The sequence below is a fragment of the Medicago sativa genome, chromosome 2, assembly GCF_051527215.1.
Source record: "Medicago sativa cultivar Bolivia chromosome 2, Bolivia_mono, whole genome shotgun sequence".
Lineage (NCBI taxonomy): Eukaryota > Viridiplantae > Streptophyta > Magnoliopsida > Fabales > Fabaceae > Medicago > Medicago sativa.
Genome location: NC_140750.1, coordinates 69,781,749 through 69,799,976, shown reverse-complemented (window position 1 = coordinate 69,799,976; position 18,228 = coordinate 69,781,749). Strand labels below are relative to the sequence as shown.

The window sequence follows — 18,228 nt, the reverse complement described above, 5'->3', positions numbered from 1 at the left end:
CAAGTGGGTGTAGGTTGCTAACTTACACCTTAGTGCTTTTAGGTGGTGAAGCTTGCTAATTTACACCTTAGTGTTTTTAGGTGGGTGTAAATTAGCGGCCCCTATAATTATAGAAGTAATGTTTTCGAAAAATGAAACTAAATAAAAGAAACAAAGAGTAGGAAAACACATAGAGGAGAGGTGCATGTATTATTTATAATATGTAATCTAGTTATCATAACTCTATCATCATATTTATAATATTGTGTGTATATATGTATGCGCTGGTGCTGGAAATCTATGATGTAGTATTATATAGGATGGATATGAAAAAATCTCAAAATTAGTGGGGGCACTTGCTTGCACAAGAGCCAACATGGCTCCGCCCCTGAATAGAAAGTTCTAGAAAATTATTAAGATTTGGCTAAAATAAAATACTATAAAATTACTAAGAAAACCATCCTACATCAGCTACCCTTACTTATTAAAGTGGTTGCAAGTATATGATGAACAAATTAAATAATAAATGGAGTACAAGGATATTTTAGTCTTATCATATTATTTTGTATTGAAAATTGGTACAACTAATCATTTTCTTAAGAAGTGTACACATCCTGAATGAGAGACATAATATGAGACCGTGGAACTGTGGTTTTGGTTTACTAGGGATGTTTGATGCATATGCACCGTTGGCAAACTTTGGAAGAAATTTTTATTTCATCATTGAAATTCAAAGCAAGGGAAGATCTTCCGTTATCTTGCCTATTAGGACAGTTTACAAAGCTTATGTCGCAACCTCCTAAATAAAACTTTTTTCTGTTTGTTTAGTGTTTATTGGTTTATTAAGGTAGTGTTTGACAGTCCCGTTCTGTTTGTTTAGTGTTTATTGGTTTATTAAGGTAGTGTTTGACAGTCCCGTGAACATAGTTCAGTTGGAAGGAACATGCATTGTTATATGCAGAGATCGGGGTTCGAATCCCGGACACCCCACTTATTCATCTTGAAAAATGTGAATTCTAACCACTAGACTACTGGACCATAACCACTAGACTACTGGACCAAAAAAAAAAAGGTAGTGTTTGACATCCTAACTTAATAAGACATGGAACATAACTTGCACTCGTCTAAACCCACCTAATGTGAATTCTAACCACTAGACTACTGGACCATAACAACTAGACTACTGGACCAAAAAAAAAAAGGTAGTGTTTGACATCATAACTTAATAAGACATGGAACATAACTTGCACTCGTCTAAACCCACCTAATGTGAATTCTAACCACTAGACTACTGGACCAAAAAAAAAAGGTAGTGTTTGACACCCTAACTTAATAAGACATGGAACATAACTTGCACTCGTCTAAACCCACCTAAACCCGCCCCAATTTTTATGGGAAAATCCCGCTTTGACTGAGTGTGGGTGTGGGTTTTCTCCAATATTCGAAGTCTAGGGTGGGGGTGGATGTGTTGATATCCAACCCACACTTGCCCCGTTAGTAAGTAATATATTTTTGAATTTTTAATATTTAATTTTATATTATAAATTTTAATCTCCTCTCACTAGAAAATATAACGTTAATATAATAGTATTTTATTATTGTTTAAGAATTATCATAAGTTATAATTTTTTAACTTTTTTATTATATATATATATATATAGGATTTGCTAGAACACACCCACTAGTTTTTATGTGTGAGTGTTTTAGCAAGCTACACCTTAAGGTGTATTTAACTACTTTTTAGTTATAACTTGCTAAAACACACCTTCTAAAAAATAAGTGGGTGTATCCTAGCAAATGCCTATAGGAGTTGCTAACTTACACCCACTTATTTTTTTAGAAGGTGTGTTTTAGCAACATTCACCTTAAGGTGTATTTAACAACTTTTTAGTTATATCTTTGCTAAAACACACCTTAATAAAAACTAGTGGGTGTATCCTAGCAAACCCCTATATATATATATATATATATATATATATATATATATATACACACTTGTGTGTGACATTGTGTGTGTTTGTGGCGATAGCGGAGAAACACGATCCCCGTCTAGGGTGAGGACGAGGACGCAAATTCCAAGCCTGGCGGGTAATGGGTGCAGGTTTTTAGGTGGGAATTGGGACCGGGTAGACTAGGGAAAATGCGCTCCCGCCTCGCCTTGTACCATACCTGAATTATATGGAGCAACTTGTTTAGTCAATATTTAATGTTTGTCCGAAAAAAAAATTCGAAACATTTTTAGTTTACAACAAATTCAAATAATGGGAGAAAAAAAAATGGTAGAAAGAAGTAGAGTTAAGGTTAATGGTTGAGTTAATTACTGGATAATTTCTATTCACATATCATTGAAAAGTAACTGCCATAGAAATGTACTTTCCCAAGAATATATTGATAATCCTAAAACAAACGTATCCTAATTCCTAAAGACTAAGAAAAGGAAACTGCCCCTTGAAATTTGTCTTTTGCTATGGCGTGAATGTTAATTTGCACATTTCAATGCTAAATTTCATAAGCTTTTGTGCTGAATCCAAGATAACTGACAGATTTTTTCCATCTCTACTCACTCAGTTCAGCTGGCTGACAGCTTTTGCTTGTCTTTACCTTTTTATTTAAAACCTAAGTGACACTCCTCGTGAAGAATAATCTCTTCCAACTAAAGCATCAATCTTCCTTATAGTTTTTCTTCTCAAGGGAAGATATATTTCTGTTTCTTAGGGATCATGACTATGGAAATTCTGAAAGGACTGATGCAAGGATACTTGAGTGCATTGCTTGATGAGGTAAAAAAAATCAATCTGAAGTGATTTAATTTTCATCTGTACATGTTTAAATTTGAAATGTATGTGAATATAATCTTGTTGTGGTTTCAGCGATTTGTCTTATTTGAAAGTATGTTCAAATATATATTTGGTGTTTTTTTTTCATTTTTTGCAGGGCGTTGTCAATGATCGGTTTAATGCGATGGTAGGTTTGAATAACACCGTGGAACGACGAGACCGTGTTGTGCAGCAGATAGAAACATATTTTGCTGATGTTGGCTTGATCCTTGCTGAGATGTCACTTGATGTGTAATGTTTCTGCTCATTTTAGGGTTTTCCATTTTCAAGCTGATTATCTAACTATTTTGTCTATATATACAGTGCTAATTCAGCATTTGACTTCTCTAAGTTGGCTCCTCTAGCTCGTCAAGTTCAGGATAAAAGTGAAAGGTACCTTTAACATCCTTTTATCACAATTTTTCTAAGTCTAACAGGAATGACCATTCATACACTGCACCCATATATATCCTTATATTCTTACAATTTTGAGAAGAGATTTTCTGATGTGTTATTACTATTTAGTTTGATATGCCCATCATTGATTGTACCATGAATATGCATAGAGTTTAGTCCTGTTGTCATGCATTAGAGCTTACAAACAATATATTTTTATGCATAATCATTTTCAAGCTCATGATAAACTATTGCATGTTCTCATATAAATGAGAAGGTGGCATAAATCTAGTTGATTATATTTACCAGAAATGTCAAACAAAAACTTAAATGCAGTAGAATTAAAACAAAAATTTATATCTTATATTTTACTTATTAAAAAACCATGTTATTGTGCCATATTTTTATCGATACTGGTTTGACATCCCATTATATAACTTTGTAATGTTACCTCTTAAAATTTAGGTTAAGCCTAAACTGAACCCTGCAAAACTAACTTGTAAGAAGAGAGATGTCTCCTACGTATAAACACATTTTTAGATCATATAGGATTCTCAATACACTCCATCATGGTTAGGACTTGTCATCTAGAGCATATGACCTCATAACGAGTAGCCAAACAAGTCTTGACTAAACTCTGATACTATCTTTGGATTGAGTCGAACTCAGCCCTACAAAACCGCCCTGTAACGTGAGTGACGTCTCCTAATTATATAAACACATTTGCAAGTCATACCTCGTCAAATGTCAAACTCTCAACATTACCTAATCGATGTGGATAGTAATGAGACATAGATATCACTTTTTTTTTGTTTGACATGCATGTAAATGAGTGTGTCTGTAGTCCGACCTCTTTATAAATAGCATTACTCTTATAAATAAATAAGTACTTTAACAAGTATTTCAGTTGGACAGATGATATCTTGTATATATAGGGGGTGGCAAGATGGATGCATTGGATTGATATGGATTTGAATTGTAATGGATGGATCAAAAAATTCATTAACAATCCACTAAAATCTTTTAAAAAATCCAATCCAAATCATGCATTGAAAATATGATAATGGATTTATTATTCTTGTATGGATTATGAATTTAAATATAGATATGCGTAATCTTTTAAAACTTGATAACTTGCATATACTGCTTTGTCTTACAGTGCAGTTCTGCATAGAAGTTCAAGTAATAGGTTCTCGTTTGCTTCTCATTTGACACTAGTTGATCTAAAATGCTATGCTTTTTATCATCAGGCCACAAGTTTTATTGCATTTAGCTATCCATAATATCCCCTCTGGTATTGCATTTAGCTGTAAATTTCAATGCATATGCATGCATGCTTAAACATACACTAGTTCTCACATAAATATCCCCTCTAGGCTCTTTTATCTATTCTAATTTCCAATACACCTCCCTGCGCAAAGAGCCTTGGTCTTAAAGGCATGGAAACTGCAATTTTACAATTTTCTGAAATTCAATTTCCAGTTAGGTGAATAAAGGCAGTAAGGATCAAACTTTTGACCTTCTGATCAAAGAGACTTTGATGGATAATAAATAATATCTAACAGTGAGAATAAGCTTGAAAGTAGAATTTTTTTTCTCTTTATACCCTTATACCGATAGAAACTGGTATATTAATGCTGGAAAATGGGAAGAATTCGCTTTAATTATAGTACAATGGCAGCACTCCGAAGGTCTGCCTACCTCCCAATGCCAAAAGACCCAGCTCACACTAAAACCCCTCCTCCCCATTTATAGGTGACATGCCTTATTTATTTCATCTAACAGTAACAACCCTATCATGTACACATTTCCCTATACTCTTCAGTACTGCAGAACAATATAGTTGTCTTGTTTTTGGGTATATGAGGATGTTTGTAGTAGCAGCAAGTCTTGAGCTCGAATATTTGTCTTTGTATTTCTGTGTAATTTTTTTATTGTTTGTTTCTTTATATAAGATGATGTTTGCATTAATTTGGAAAGCTCTACTGATAACATCACAATTCACAAGTGCCTATCTTATAAGAATTATAAGCATATTACATCTTTTAGCATTTGTTATAGCTTAAATTTCGAGTTGATATTGCAGCATTGGTGCTGAGTATATGAGGATTGCATGTCCTGAATTCGTTAAAGCTTGCGATGAGATGAACAAAATAATGTAAGTGCCTGGCCTGAATTGTCCATGATTTGATCTTTTGTCTCTCTATGGTTTATTTCTGCTATCTATTAAAACTTCTTTTGTAGAAGAATACTGAACAAGACCTTCTAGGAAACAAATAAATAATTATCTACACTCATGGATATGGTCAGGAGTTCTTGCTCTTTCTTGTAAGAAAAAATAAAATAAGAAAGTGGGTTGACACGTATTAGAATATATAAATTTATTTTATATTTATTAGTATGTATCTTCTATATTTGGTAACGTCTTGATAGTTTTATTATATGCCTTCCATCTAACTTTTGTCTGTTTATTTTGCTGCTCAGGCTTGATCTAACATTGATCTGGGTAAAACATCAGTTTGCTACTACCAAGAGAAAGTTGAAGACCTTTGTTCAGGTATGTTGCTGCTCAGGCTTGATCTAACGACATGTGCATGATAGGGCATAGCTGCATGAACTCTTTTAGCCCTTTAAAATGCATCTTAGATATATACTAACTGCATGAAAGGGAAACAATTCTTGAGTTTCCAAAGCATGTATGATATATTAATATGTTTGATTACTTTGATCAATTTGCAGATGGAGCAAAGGATTATCAGACTTGAGAGATCAAACTCTTCAAACTAGAATTCATCTGTGCTGTTGAATTTTCTATCAGTTGGATAAGAATTATGTTTTCGGATAATGTGTTGTTTCGAACTGTTGTTTGTCTAATGTTTTCGAATAATTTGTTGTTTCGGGATATTGTTTGTTAATGATGCTGGACCATGTCTCTTGTTTGCATACAAAAATCATGTTTTCTTTAGGAGCAAATCTTTCTCCAAGTTATGGTTCCATACTTCTTGACAGTGCTTTTGCAAATTACTTTTTCAAACATAAGATAACTTTTTGCTCGTTAAAAAAGTTATCTTATGTTTATTATTAATTTTCTTTTATGAAGTATCATGATTCTATAAAATTCACATTGCTTTCAATATTGTTTTTAACCCAAAAGTATCAATATATAAAATTGAAATTTTTTATGTCAAGTGTTCTACAATTTTTTACCTCCTCTCTGCATGCTCCCTTGTCACTCTCAATTTTTTCAATAATTTAGCAAATTTTTTTTTATATCTTATCAAATCTTCGTCAACATCATATTATTTTCAATGATCTTATACATTAAAGTTTAGATCATAAACTACTTTGAGGTCAGTGTTAAAAAGAAAAAGTTGGGTAACGGGAAATAATTATTATTAAATTGGAACTAATGTTCATTTAACAACTAATCTTGAGGGAATTTGAACTATGTAGTTACTTTGATGTTAGTTTTTCTTTTAAAGAATGTTAGTTTATTTTTTTAAAAAAAAACACATTTTTTTAGAGATATCTATATATTTCCCCTAGGACTAAATATCTGAAAAGTGTATAAATGTGGGTGATCCAACAACCGATCTTGGATAAACTTCAATACATCTTAGAATTTGGACAAGTCCTAAATTGACTCCAAACACTAGCTCATGTCAAGTCACAAGGACCATTTTAGGCTCATGTCAAGTCACAAGGACCATTTTAGCCATATGTCTAGTCGGCGTGGATGTACACACTCGCATCCAGCACAATAAAAGGGATGGAGGGTGCAATGAGCACACTCACGTCTAGGACAACAAGTGTGTTGGTGGTTTGAATGAAGGTAATGCAAGGTGGCTAGTACTATGAAAGCGGCTAGGGTTTACAACAATAACGCTTAGGGACTAAACATTTGGAATATGGAAAAATGTGTGTGACCCAATAACTACTTGCATAGACTTTGATACCATCTTAAAATTTAGTTTAGATCTTATCTCAAGCCCAAAAGCTAGCTCAATGTGGTGTGGCCAATGTTCATGATCAATTTTTTTAAAGTAGGATAATTGTCAGCAAAATTTTGCTCTCCACCCAGCACATTTTGCTCGCGCCCTGCATTGCTTCCAAATATACCCTTGCGTTAGCTAAGTCACGCAGCGTGACTTAAGTCACGCACCACTGGCCTATGCGCGAGTTAACTCACGCACGTTGGCCGGTGGTCTGTCCTCAAAAACACACGTTTTTTGGACGGTGGTCAGGTTTTCAACCTTCAATCCACACGTTTTTAACAAACTTTACACATTTTTTTTTACCACATTTATGGTAGTTACAACCTAGGCTCTCATTTCTACCTATAAATACCCCTCCATACTTCCCTAATTCCTCACACCATATTACTTTCTCCCACTCCTCACTCTCTCCCTCTATTTCTCTTCTTTCTTTTTTTTTTCTTTTCAATATTCTCTTTGGGGTAAAAAGTGATCAATTTTCGTCGGGGTAAAATAGTGAGTAGCCGACTTGGGGAAGTGATCGACCTGTGGGATAATTTTAAACCTGCTTTTTTAACCGCATAAACTTTTTACCGTGGGTAAAAAGAACTTCTTGTGGTAAAAAAAAACCAGATTTAAATTTAACCCAAGGGTTGATGATGTATTTTCCCCAAGAAGGCTGCTCACTATTTTACCCCACGAAGATTGATTACTTTTTACCCCAAGGAGAAAATAAGTAGATATAGTGAATAAGTTCAAACTTATTGTATGAATTATTAATAAAATGAGATATTATTTATGCCTCAATTTTGTTCCTTTATTTTATATTTGTTTTAGTTTCTAATGTTGTATTTACCTTTATTTATATTTGTCTTTATTTAAAGAATAATATCGAATCAATAATTTAGAATAAAGTTAAGAAAATAATTTAGATTAATGTAAACAAAATAATTTCAAAATAAAGTTAATAAAATAATTTAGAATAAAGTTAATAGAGTTAAGAAAATAATTTAGACTAAAGTTAAGAAAATAATTTAGATTAATATAAACAAAATAATTTTGAATAAAGTTAATAACATAATTTGAAAATAGTAAATAAATTTAAAAAAAAGTAGCCTTGCGCCACGTGACTTAACATGCGCATTAATTTACACTTGCGCAAGTTAACTATCGTAGGCGTATTTTGGGCATGGTTGTAGGGTGTGAGCAAAATGTGCTGGGTGGAGAGCAAAATTCTTGTCAGCATCTATGCCATTGCAAGTATGTAGCTGAATTCAAAGCCCCATCACACTTCCCTACAAGTTTCATGAAAAAGAAAAAACAATTTTTTTATCAGATAAGCAATGGACCTTGACAGGAAAATATAATTCAGAGGTCATTAATTACAAGGGCGTACCAAAATAAAAAGGATATTTGGGTGAAAACTTTTAATCATTGAACTCCTAGAGGGTGTGTTAAACCTCTAGTTACTATAGCATTATCATTTATTTTAAAGGTAGGGAATTTTTCAAGTCTCTGAATACGATTTTTTCATTAATTTCAGTTACCTCAAACATAGGTTGGATACAATTTCTGTTACCCACTCCGTCTGATTTTTTTTTTTTGAACAAGCCAAAATTCTTCGTCTGATATTATTATCTGCAAATGCTTGTAGGATACCTTCCAACTAGAGGTAATCTTTCGAAGAGGGGTATTTTTGGGGGGGGGGGGGGGGGGGGGGCAGTAATCATTCCCATTGTGCATCGTGTCCGGGAGTAGAGGAATCGAAAAACCACTTATTTGCAAAATGTAATTTTACAGGAGCAATTTGGAGAGATGTTCTTAAGTGGCTTGGGTTGGTTTCGGTGGTTCCCAGAGACCTTTTCATTTTGGTTGAAAAGTTTTTCTTCTCTTACTTTCACACAGAAGTTGAAGAAGCAACGATCCATTGTGTGTTTTTTGTGTGGAACATAATGAGAGAGTTTCATACCTTTTATGGAGTGTCATTGGTTAAAGCAGATATGGTTTGCTTCCCCTTTAGGTGTGGTATTTAATTCACATGATTCCAGGCACGATCCTTTTCATAAGTGGTTGGAGGAAAATATTATTGATGTCGATGAGGATATTATAGTCCATGTTTTGACCTTGTGTTATGAGATATGGCGTGCTAGAAACAAGAAATGTTTTGAGGGAGCTGATGTTGATGTGGCTGCCACTGTTCAAAAAGCACAAAGATCTATTGTGAATTTTAAGAGTGCTAGTACGGTGTTGGTGAAGACACTTAATGGAGGTCCATTTTGCCAATATCTGATGTTCATTGGACACCTCTTTTTAGTGGTTTCTATAAGCTTAATGTTGATGCAACAGGTCCGATAGAGGGTGATAAGTGGGGTATTAGTGTTGTGGTGAGAGATAATGAAGGTGTTGTCGTTGGTGCTAGTTCCTGACAAGTTTTTCATTACCGAATTCAGAGGCTGCTGAAGCTTTAGCTATGTGGAAGGGTTTGGAATTTGCAAAAGACATGTCTTTTCTGAATCTTATAACGGAATCGGATGCTTCTAATGTGGTTTTAGCGTTGAATGCTCACCAACAATCTCCCAACTATGTTGGCTCTATTATTCGAGATTGTATTAGTTTTAAGGGTAGTTTTCGTAGTTTAAATTTTTCGCATATTAGGCGTGAAGCCAACCAATCTGCTCATTATTTAGCAAAATATGCTCTTAAGAATTTAGATTGCGTATGAATTGAAGAAACTCCGCCTTGTATTTCTGCATTCTTGACATTTGATTAATTGTCAGACTTTTGTTTATGATATTGTCTTAAACGTCAAAAAAAAATTGAAGAAAGGTTTGCTCTTGATTTGGCATTCGGTTCTTTGGTTGATTTAGAAGGTCAGAAATGATTCTATCTTTCGGGACAAGAAGTTGTCGTCGATGAGAGAGGTGGTGACGCAATACGGAAGCAAGGGTTATCAAGCGCTAAACCTAAAAGAAAACAGACAGGTTGCAAGCGACAAACCTATCAAATAAGGGTTTCCGGAATCCACCAGAATTGAGAGAAAATCTCGAATAATTTTTATTGAATGAATAAGTGCCTCTTAGGCTGTATAATGTTCTGTTTAAATAGAAAAAGAAATAACAAACTCGTGGGCCGAAATAAAACAAAACGAAATAATAATAGAAACAGTGGCGGAGCCAGAAATTTTAAGTAGTGGGGGCAATATTTACATATAAATTTCTAAAATAAAAATAGAATAAAATAAGTGTTACAAAAATATATTGACTATAAACTTTTTTTTAGATAATATTGGGGACGGCTAATTTACACCCACCTAAATACATTAAGGTGTAAATTAGCAAGCTACACCCACTTATATTTTACTAAAACACCATTTTGTTTCTGTTCTAATTAAATTTAAATAGAAGGGCAGTTTTGTAACTATCGTAAGGAAGGTCCTTAAAAAAAGAAACCAAAAAGACAATGACATGCTTAAGGTACAAAATATGTAATAGAGACAAACTTTTAAGGAAACAATATTTGAAATGATGAAAGTGATCGGTGTAAATTAGTGAGGTGGGTGTAAACAATTTGATAAAATTTATAAAAATGAGTGTATATAATCAAGTGGGTGTAGGTTGCTAACTTACACCTTAGTGCTTTTAGGTGGTGTAGCTTGCTAATTTACACCTTAGTGTTTTTAGGTGGGTGTAAATTAGCAGCCCCTATAATTATAGAAGTAATGTTTTCGAAAAATGAAACTAAATAAAAGAAACAAAGAGTAGGAAAACACATAGAGGAGAGGTGCATGTATTATTTATAATATGTAATCTAGTTATCATAACTCTATCATCATATTTATAATACCGTGTGTATATATGTATGCGTTGGTGCTGGAAATCTATGATGTAGTATTATATGGGATGGATATGAAAAAATCTCAAAATTAGTGGGGGCACTTGCTTGCACAAGAGCCAACATGGCTCCGCCCCTGAATAGAAAGTTCTAGAAAATTACTAAGATTTGGCTAAAATAAAATACTATAAAATTACTAAGAAAACCATCCTACATCAGCTACCCTTACTTATTAAAGTGGTTGCAAGTATATGATGAACAAATTAAATAATAAATGGAGTACAAGGATATTTTAGTCTTATCATATTATTTTGTATTGAAAATTGGTACAACTAATCATTTTCTTAAGAAGTGTACACATCCTAAATGAGAGACATAATATGAGACCGTGGAACTGTGGTTTTGGTTTACTAGGGATGTTTGATGCATATGCACCGTTGGCAAACTTTGGAAGAAATTTTTATTTCATCATTGAAATTCAAAGCAAGGGAAGATCTTCCGTTATCTTGCCTATTAGGACAGTTTACAAAGCTTATGTCGCAACCTCCTAAATAAAACTTTTTTCTGTTTGTTTAGTGTTTATTGGTTTATTAAGGTAGTGTTTGACAGTCCCGTGAACATAGTTCAGTTGGAAGGAACATGCATTGTTATATGCAGAGATCGGGGTTCGAACCCCGGACACCCCACTTATTCACCTTGAAAAATGTGAATTCTAACCACTAGACTACTGGACCATAACCACTAGACTACTGGACCAAAAAAAAAATGTAGTGTTTGACACCCTAACTTAATAAGACATGGAACATAACTTGCACTCGTCTAAACCCACCTAAACCCGCCCCGATTTTTATGGGAAAATCCCGCTTTGACTGAGTGTGGGTGTGGGTTTTCTCCAATATTCGAAGTCTAGGGTGGGGGTGGATGTGTTGATATCCAACCCACACTTGCCCCGTTAGTAAGTAATATATTTTTGAATTTTTAATATTTAATTTTATATTATAAATTTTAATCTCCTCTCACTAGAAAATATAACGTTAATATAATAGTATTTTATTATTGTTTAAGAATTATAATAAGTTTTAATTTTTTAACTTTTTTATTATATATATATATATATATATATATATATATATATATATATTTGTGTGTGACATTGTGTGTGTTTGTGGCGATAGCGGAGAAACACGATCCCCGTCTAGGGTGAGGACGAGGACGCAAATTCCAAGCCTGGCGGGTAATGGGTGCAGGTTTTTAGGTGGGAGTTGGGACCGGGTAGACTAGGGAAAATGCGCTCCCGCCTCGCCTTGTACCATACCTGAATTATATGGAGCAACTTGTTTAGTCAATATTTAATGTTTGTCCGAAAAAAAAATTCGAAACATTTTTAGTTTACAACAAATTCAAATAATGGGAGAAAAAAAAATGGTAGAAAGAAGTAGAGTTAAGGTTAATGGTTGAGTTAATTACTGGATAATTTCTATTCACATATCATTGAAAAGTAACTGCCATAGAAATGTACTTTCCCAAGAATATCTTGATAATCCTAAAACAAACGTATCCTAATTCCTAAAGACTAAGAAAAGGAAACTGCCCCTTGAAATTTGTCTTTTGCTATGGCGTGAATGTTAATTTGCACATTTCAATGCTAAATTTCATAAGCTTTTGTGCTGAATCCAAGATAACTGACAGATTTTTTCCATCTCTACTCATTCAGTTCAGCTGGCTGACAGCTTTTGCTTGTCTTTACCTTTTTATTTAAAACCTAAGTGACACTCCTCGTGAAGAATAATCTCTTCCAACTAAAGCATCAATCTTCCTTATAGTTTTTCTTCTCAAGGGAAGATATATTTCTGTTTCTTAGGGATCATGACTATGGAAATTCTGAAAGGACTGATGCAAGGATACTTGAGTGCATTGCTTGATGAGGTAAAAAAAATCAATCTGAAGTGATTTAATTTTCATCTGTACATGTTTAAATTTGAAATGTATGTGAATATAATCTTGTTGTGGTTTCAGCGATTTGTCTTATTTGAAAGAATGTTCAAATATATATTTGGTGTTTTTTTTTCATTTTTTGCAGGGCGTTGTCAATGATCGGTTTAATGCGATGGTAGGTTTGAATAACACCGTGGAACGACGAGACCGTGTTGTGCGGCAGATAGAAACATATTTTGCTGATGTTGGCTTGATCCTTGCTGAGATGTCACTTGATGTGTAATGTTTCTGCTCATTTTAGGGTTTTCCATTTTCAAGCTGATTATCTAACTATTTTGTCTATATATACAGTGCTAATTCAGCATTTGACTTCTCTAAGTTGGCTCCTCTAGCTCGTCAAGTTCAGGATAAAAGTGAAAGGTACCTTTAACATCCTTTTATCACAATTTTTCTAAGTCTAACAGGAATGACCATTCATACACTGCACCCATATATATCCTTATATTCTTACAATTTTGAGAAGAGATTTTCTGATGTGTTATTACTATTTAGTTTGATATGCCCATCATTGATTGTACCATGAATATGCATAGAGTTTAGTCCTGTTGTCATGCATTAGAGCTTACAAACAATATATTTTTATGCATAATCATTTTCAAGCTCATGATAAACTATTGCATGTTCTCATAAATGAGAAGGTGGCATAAATCTAGCTGATTATATTTACCAGAAATGTCAAACAAAAACTTAAATGCAGTAGAATTAAAACAAAAATTTATATCTTATATTTTACTTATTAAAAAACCATGTTATTGTGCCATATTTTTATCGATACTGGTTTGACATCCCATTATATAACTTTGTAATGTTACCTCTTAAAATTTAGGTTAAGCCTAAACTGAACCCTGCAAAACTAACTTGTAAGAAGAGAGATGTCTCCTACGTATAAGCACATTTTTAGATCATATAGGATTCTCAATACACTCCACCATGGTTAGGACTTGACATCTAGAGCATGACCTGATAACGAGTAGCCAAACAGGTCTTGACTAAACTCTGATACTATCTTAAAATTTGGATTGAGTCGAACTCAGCCCTACAAAACCGCCCTGTAACGTGAGTGACGTCTCCTAATTATATAAACACATTTGCAAGTCATACCTCATCAAATGTGAAACTCTCAACATTACCTAATCGATGTTGATAGTAATGAGACATAGATATCACTTTTTTTTTTTTGACATGCATGTAAATGAGTGTGTCTGTAGTCCGACCTCTTTATAAATAGCATTACTCTTATAAATAAATAAGTACTTAAACAAGTATTTCAGTTGGACAGATGATATCTTGTATATATAGGGGGTGGCAAGATGGATGCATTGGATTGATATGGATTTGAATTGTAATGGATGGATCAAAAAAATTCATTAACAATCCACTAAAATCTTTTAAAAAATCCAATCCAAATCATGCATTGAAAATATGATAATGGATTTATTATTCTTGTATGGATTATGAATTTAAATATAGATATGCGTAATCTTTTAAAACTTGATAACTTGCATATACTGCTTTGTCTTACAGTGCAGTTCTGCATAGAAGTTCAAGTAATAGGTTCTCGTTTGCTTCTAATTTGACACTGGTTGATCTAAAATGCTATGCTTTTTATCATCAGGCCACAAGTTTTAGCGCTTAGAATTCATTACACTCCAAGTTTTATTGCATTTAGCTATCCATAATATCCCCTCTAGTATTATATTAACATGTATAATTTTGGGTAAGAACACTGATTTGATCCGGTCAATTTCCCTCTGGTATTACATTTAGCTGTAAATAATTTCAATGCATATGCATGCATGCTTAAACATGCACTAGTTCTCACATAAATTTAACTGTAAATTTAAATGCATGCATGCTTAAACAACCCTATCATGTACACTTTTCCATATACTCTTCAGTACTGCAGAACAATATAGTTGTCTCATTTTTGGGTATATGAGGATGTTTGTAGTAGCAGCAAGTCTTGAGCTCGAATATTTGTGTTTGTATTTCTGTGTAATTTTTTTATTGTTTGTTTCTTTATATAAGATGATGTTTGCATTAATTTGGAAAGCTCTACTGATAACATCACAATTCACAAGTGCCTATCATATAAGAATTATAAGCATATTACATCTTTTAGCATTTGTTATAGCTTAAATTTCGAGTTGATATTGCCGCATTGGTGCTGAGTATATGAGGATTGCATGTCCTGAATTCGTTAAAGCTTGCGACGAGATGAACAAAAGAATGTAAGTGCCTGGCCTGAATTGTCCATGATTTGATCGTTTGTCTCTCCGTGGACTGTGGTTTATTTCTGCTATCTATTAAAACTTCTTTTGTAGAAGAATACTGAACAAGACCTTCTAGGAAACAGATAAATAATTATCTACACTCATGTATGGTTAGGAGTTCTTGCTCTTTCTTGTAAGAAAAAATAAAATAAGAAAGTGGGTTGACGCATATTAGAATAAATAAATTTATTTTATCTTTATTAGTATGTATCTTCTATATTTGGTAACGTCTTGATAGTTTTATATACCTTCCATCTAACTTTTGTCTGTTTATTTTGCTGCTCAGGTTTGATCTAACATTGGTCTGGGTAAAACATCAGTTTGCTACTACCAAGAGAAAGTTGGAGACCTTTGTTCAGGTATGTTACATTTTTCTCCCTCTCACATAAGCGATAACGACCTGTCCATGAAAGGGCATAGCTGCATGAACTCTTTTAGCTCTTTAAAATGCATCTTATATACTAACTGCATGAAAGGGAAACAATTCTTGAGTTTCCAAAGTTTGTATGATATATTAATATGTTTGATTACTTTGATCAATTTGCAGATGGAGCGAAGGATTATCAGACTTGAGAGATCAAACTCTTCAAACTAGAATTCATCTGTGCTGTCGAATTTTCCATCCGTTGGATAAGAATTATGTTTTCGGATAATGTGTTGTTTCAAACTGTTGTTTGTATTATGTTTTCGAATAATTTGTTGTTTCGATGTTAATGATGCTGGACCATGTCTCTTGTTCGCGTACAAAAATCATGTTTTCTTTAGGAGCAAATCTTTCTCCAATTTATGGTTTTTCTTCCATACTTCTTGACGGTGCTTTTGCAAACTTTTTCAAACATAAGATAACTTCTTGCTCGTTAGAGAAGTTATCTTATGTCTATTATTAATTTTCTTTTATGAAGTATCATGATTCTATAAAATAACCCAAAATATCAATATATAAAATTGAAATTTTTTTATGTCAAGTGTTCTACAATTTTTTTCCGAAAGTAGGATAATTTTTAGCATCTATGTCTTTGCAAGTATGTAGCTGAGTTCAAAGCCCCGACACACTTCAACAAGTATCATAAAAAAGATAAAACATTTTTTTATCAGATAAGCAATGGACCTTGACGGGAAAATATAATTCAGAGGTCATAGCGGGTGTGTTAAACCTCTAGTTACTGTAGAATTGCCATTTAATTTGAAGGTAGTGAATTTTTCAAGTCTCTGAATACGATTTTTTCATTAATTTCAGTTACCTCATGTTGAGGATGACTCAAAATTTGGTGTTTTGGAGTTTTGGAGGAACAGAGAAATCGTGACACGATTTCGTGAGCGTGGCACGATTTTGGTATGTCGTGAACATGTTTTCTGGATGTTCAATCGTGACACGATTTTGGGAAAACGTGACACGATTTTCGGCTTGCTGGGCAAGTTTTCAGGATAAGGTTGGTCGTACGTTGGGTCGTACGTATCAACCGTGTCACGATTTGGACAAACGTGACACGATTTTGACAGATCTGAAACACGTTTTAAGCACTCCATGACCCATTTTGTTGGGTAAGCTTGGTGAATCTCATGGAAACCAAAGGAGGGAACTTTTAGGGTTTTAGATACTAAATGTTGAGGGTCTTTAGGTGAGGTTCAAAGCTTCAAGATGTGAATCTTAGAGAACCAAAAGAGGGGGCTCTTGGGAAAAGGGTTGGTGCCTTTTGGGGAAGATTCATGGGGTTGGGAAACACATGAGTGAAGAGTCTATTGTAAACACCTTGGGAGAGTGTGTTGGAACAAAATGTGTTTAACAATGAACCTTAAAGAGTTTTGATGATAACAAGGTATTAAAAATTGTAAATTGGACTAGCTAATATTTGTTCAAGTGTACAGGACCATAATTATAAAGTTACATCATCATTGGTTCTGAATGAGCAAATAAAGAGCAAAAGAAAGTGAAGCTTAGATGATCCTGAAGAAATAGTGCTCCTGAAGTCAAGCTGCTCCTGAAGAAATAGCGCTCCTGAAGTAAGCCACTCCTGAAGAATAGTGCTTCTGAAGACAAGAGGTCCAGAAGCCACATCATCAGAAGCTGCGTCATCAGAAGCTGCAGAAGTCACATCATCAGAAGCTGCATCATCAGAAGCTGCCTCATCAGAAGCTATTTCACCAGAAGCTGAATCTCAACTGGATTTGCAAAAGATTCAAGAATTGAAGAATTATCAATGCAAAAGCTGTCCATTGGATTCGAAAACACAAACAAAGGATTAGTGGAATTTTGCAACGGTCATTTCAAAGGTGTTTGAAGGCTTGTGCTTGCATTTTGGACGAAAGCGTTGACATTGTACTTTGTACGAATTGTACAACCACGTTCTCCACTACTCTGTTTTGTGTCCACGCTTCAAGACAAGAAAATAGCTCCAGAATACGGTCTCGCCTGCATATATGTTCCTTTGGATAAGGAATGGATTTCAAATTGGTTCTTCATAGGACAACAACCAAATCAGGCAAAAGATCATTGGTGAAAGATCAAGCTTCAACAACGACTCTTTGGTGTGCTGGCAATTTCACAACGTCTCTTTCACACCTCTATATAAAGGAGTGAAGAATTAGAGTTTTGGTAATGCAAGAACGCTAAACGAAAGACTCACAAGATTTTCACAAGTACCAAACCTCTGCTGAAATTGTTCTGCATTCACTTAGAATTTCTGTGTCTCAAAGTCATATCTTAGAAATTCTTAAGTTCATTGAGTCTGTATCTGATTTGTATTGTGAGCACCTCTGATTGTATATCAAGTGTTCAACCTTAAACAATTTTCTGTGTAATTTTGTTTAGTTAGGAAGTCTCTTGCAGTTGTGCTTGAGCAGGAAGTCTCTTGATTGTGTTCTTGAGCAAAGGAAGTCTCTAGCTTGTGTGCTTGAGCAAAGGAAGTCTCTTGCTTGTGTGCTTGAGCATTTGTAATCAGATATTACTCATAGTGAAATCTCCTT

At 34.0% G+C, this 18,228-nt stretch overlaps 1 protein-coding gene and 1 pseudogene across 2 annotated transcripts; both read left to right on the top strand.

Annotated features, from left to right (window-relative positions):
- The first annotated feature begins 2,621 nt into the window (after window positions 1–2,621).
- Window positions 2,622–6,121, top strand: LOC146950181 (histidine-containing phosphotransfer protein 1-like). Its single transcript, XM_085741549.1, has 6 exons — window positions 2,622–2,759; window positions 2,914–3,047; window positions 3,120–3,188; window positions 5,278–5,349; window positions 5,676–5,748; window positions 5,931–6,121. The coding sequence occupies exons 1-6, from the start codon at window positions 2,700–2,702 to the stop codon at window positions 5,976–5,978; spliced, it is 456 nt and encodes a 151-aa protein (XP_085597675.1). The 5' UTR covers window positions 2,622–2,699; the 3' UTR covers window positions 5,979–6,121.
- Window positions 6,122–12,679: 6,558 nt separating this feature from the next.
- LOC146950180 (histidine-containing phosphotransfer protein 1-like) lies at window positions 12,680–16,014 on the top strand (annotated as a pseudogene). Its single transcript, XR_015027455.1, has 6 exons — window positions 12,680–12,922; window positions 13,077–13,210; window positions 13,283–13,351; window positions 15,139–15,222; window positions 15,551–15,623; window positions 15,812–16,014. The product of XR_015027455.1 is annotated as a histidine-containing phosphotransfer protein 1-like (transcript).
- Window positions 16,015–18,228: the final 2,214 nt, after the last annotated feature.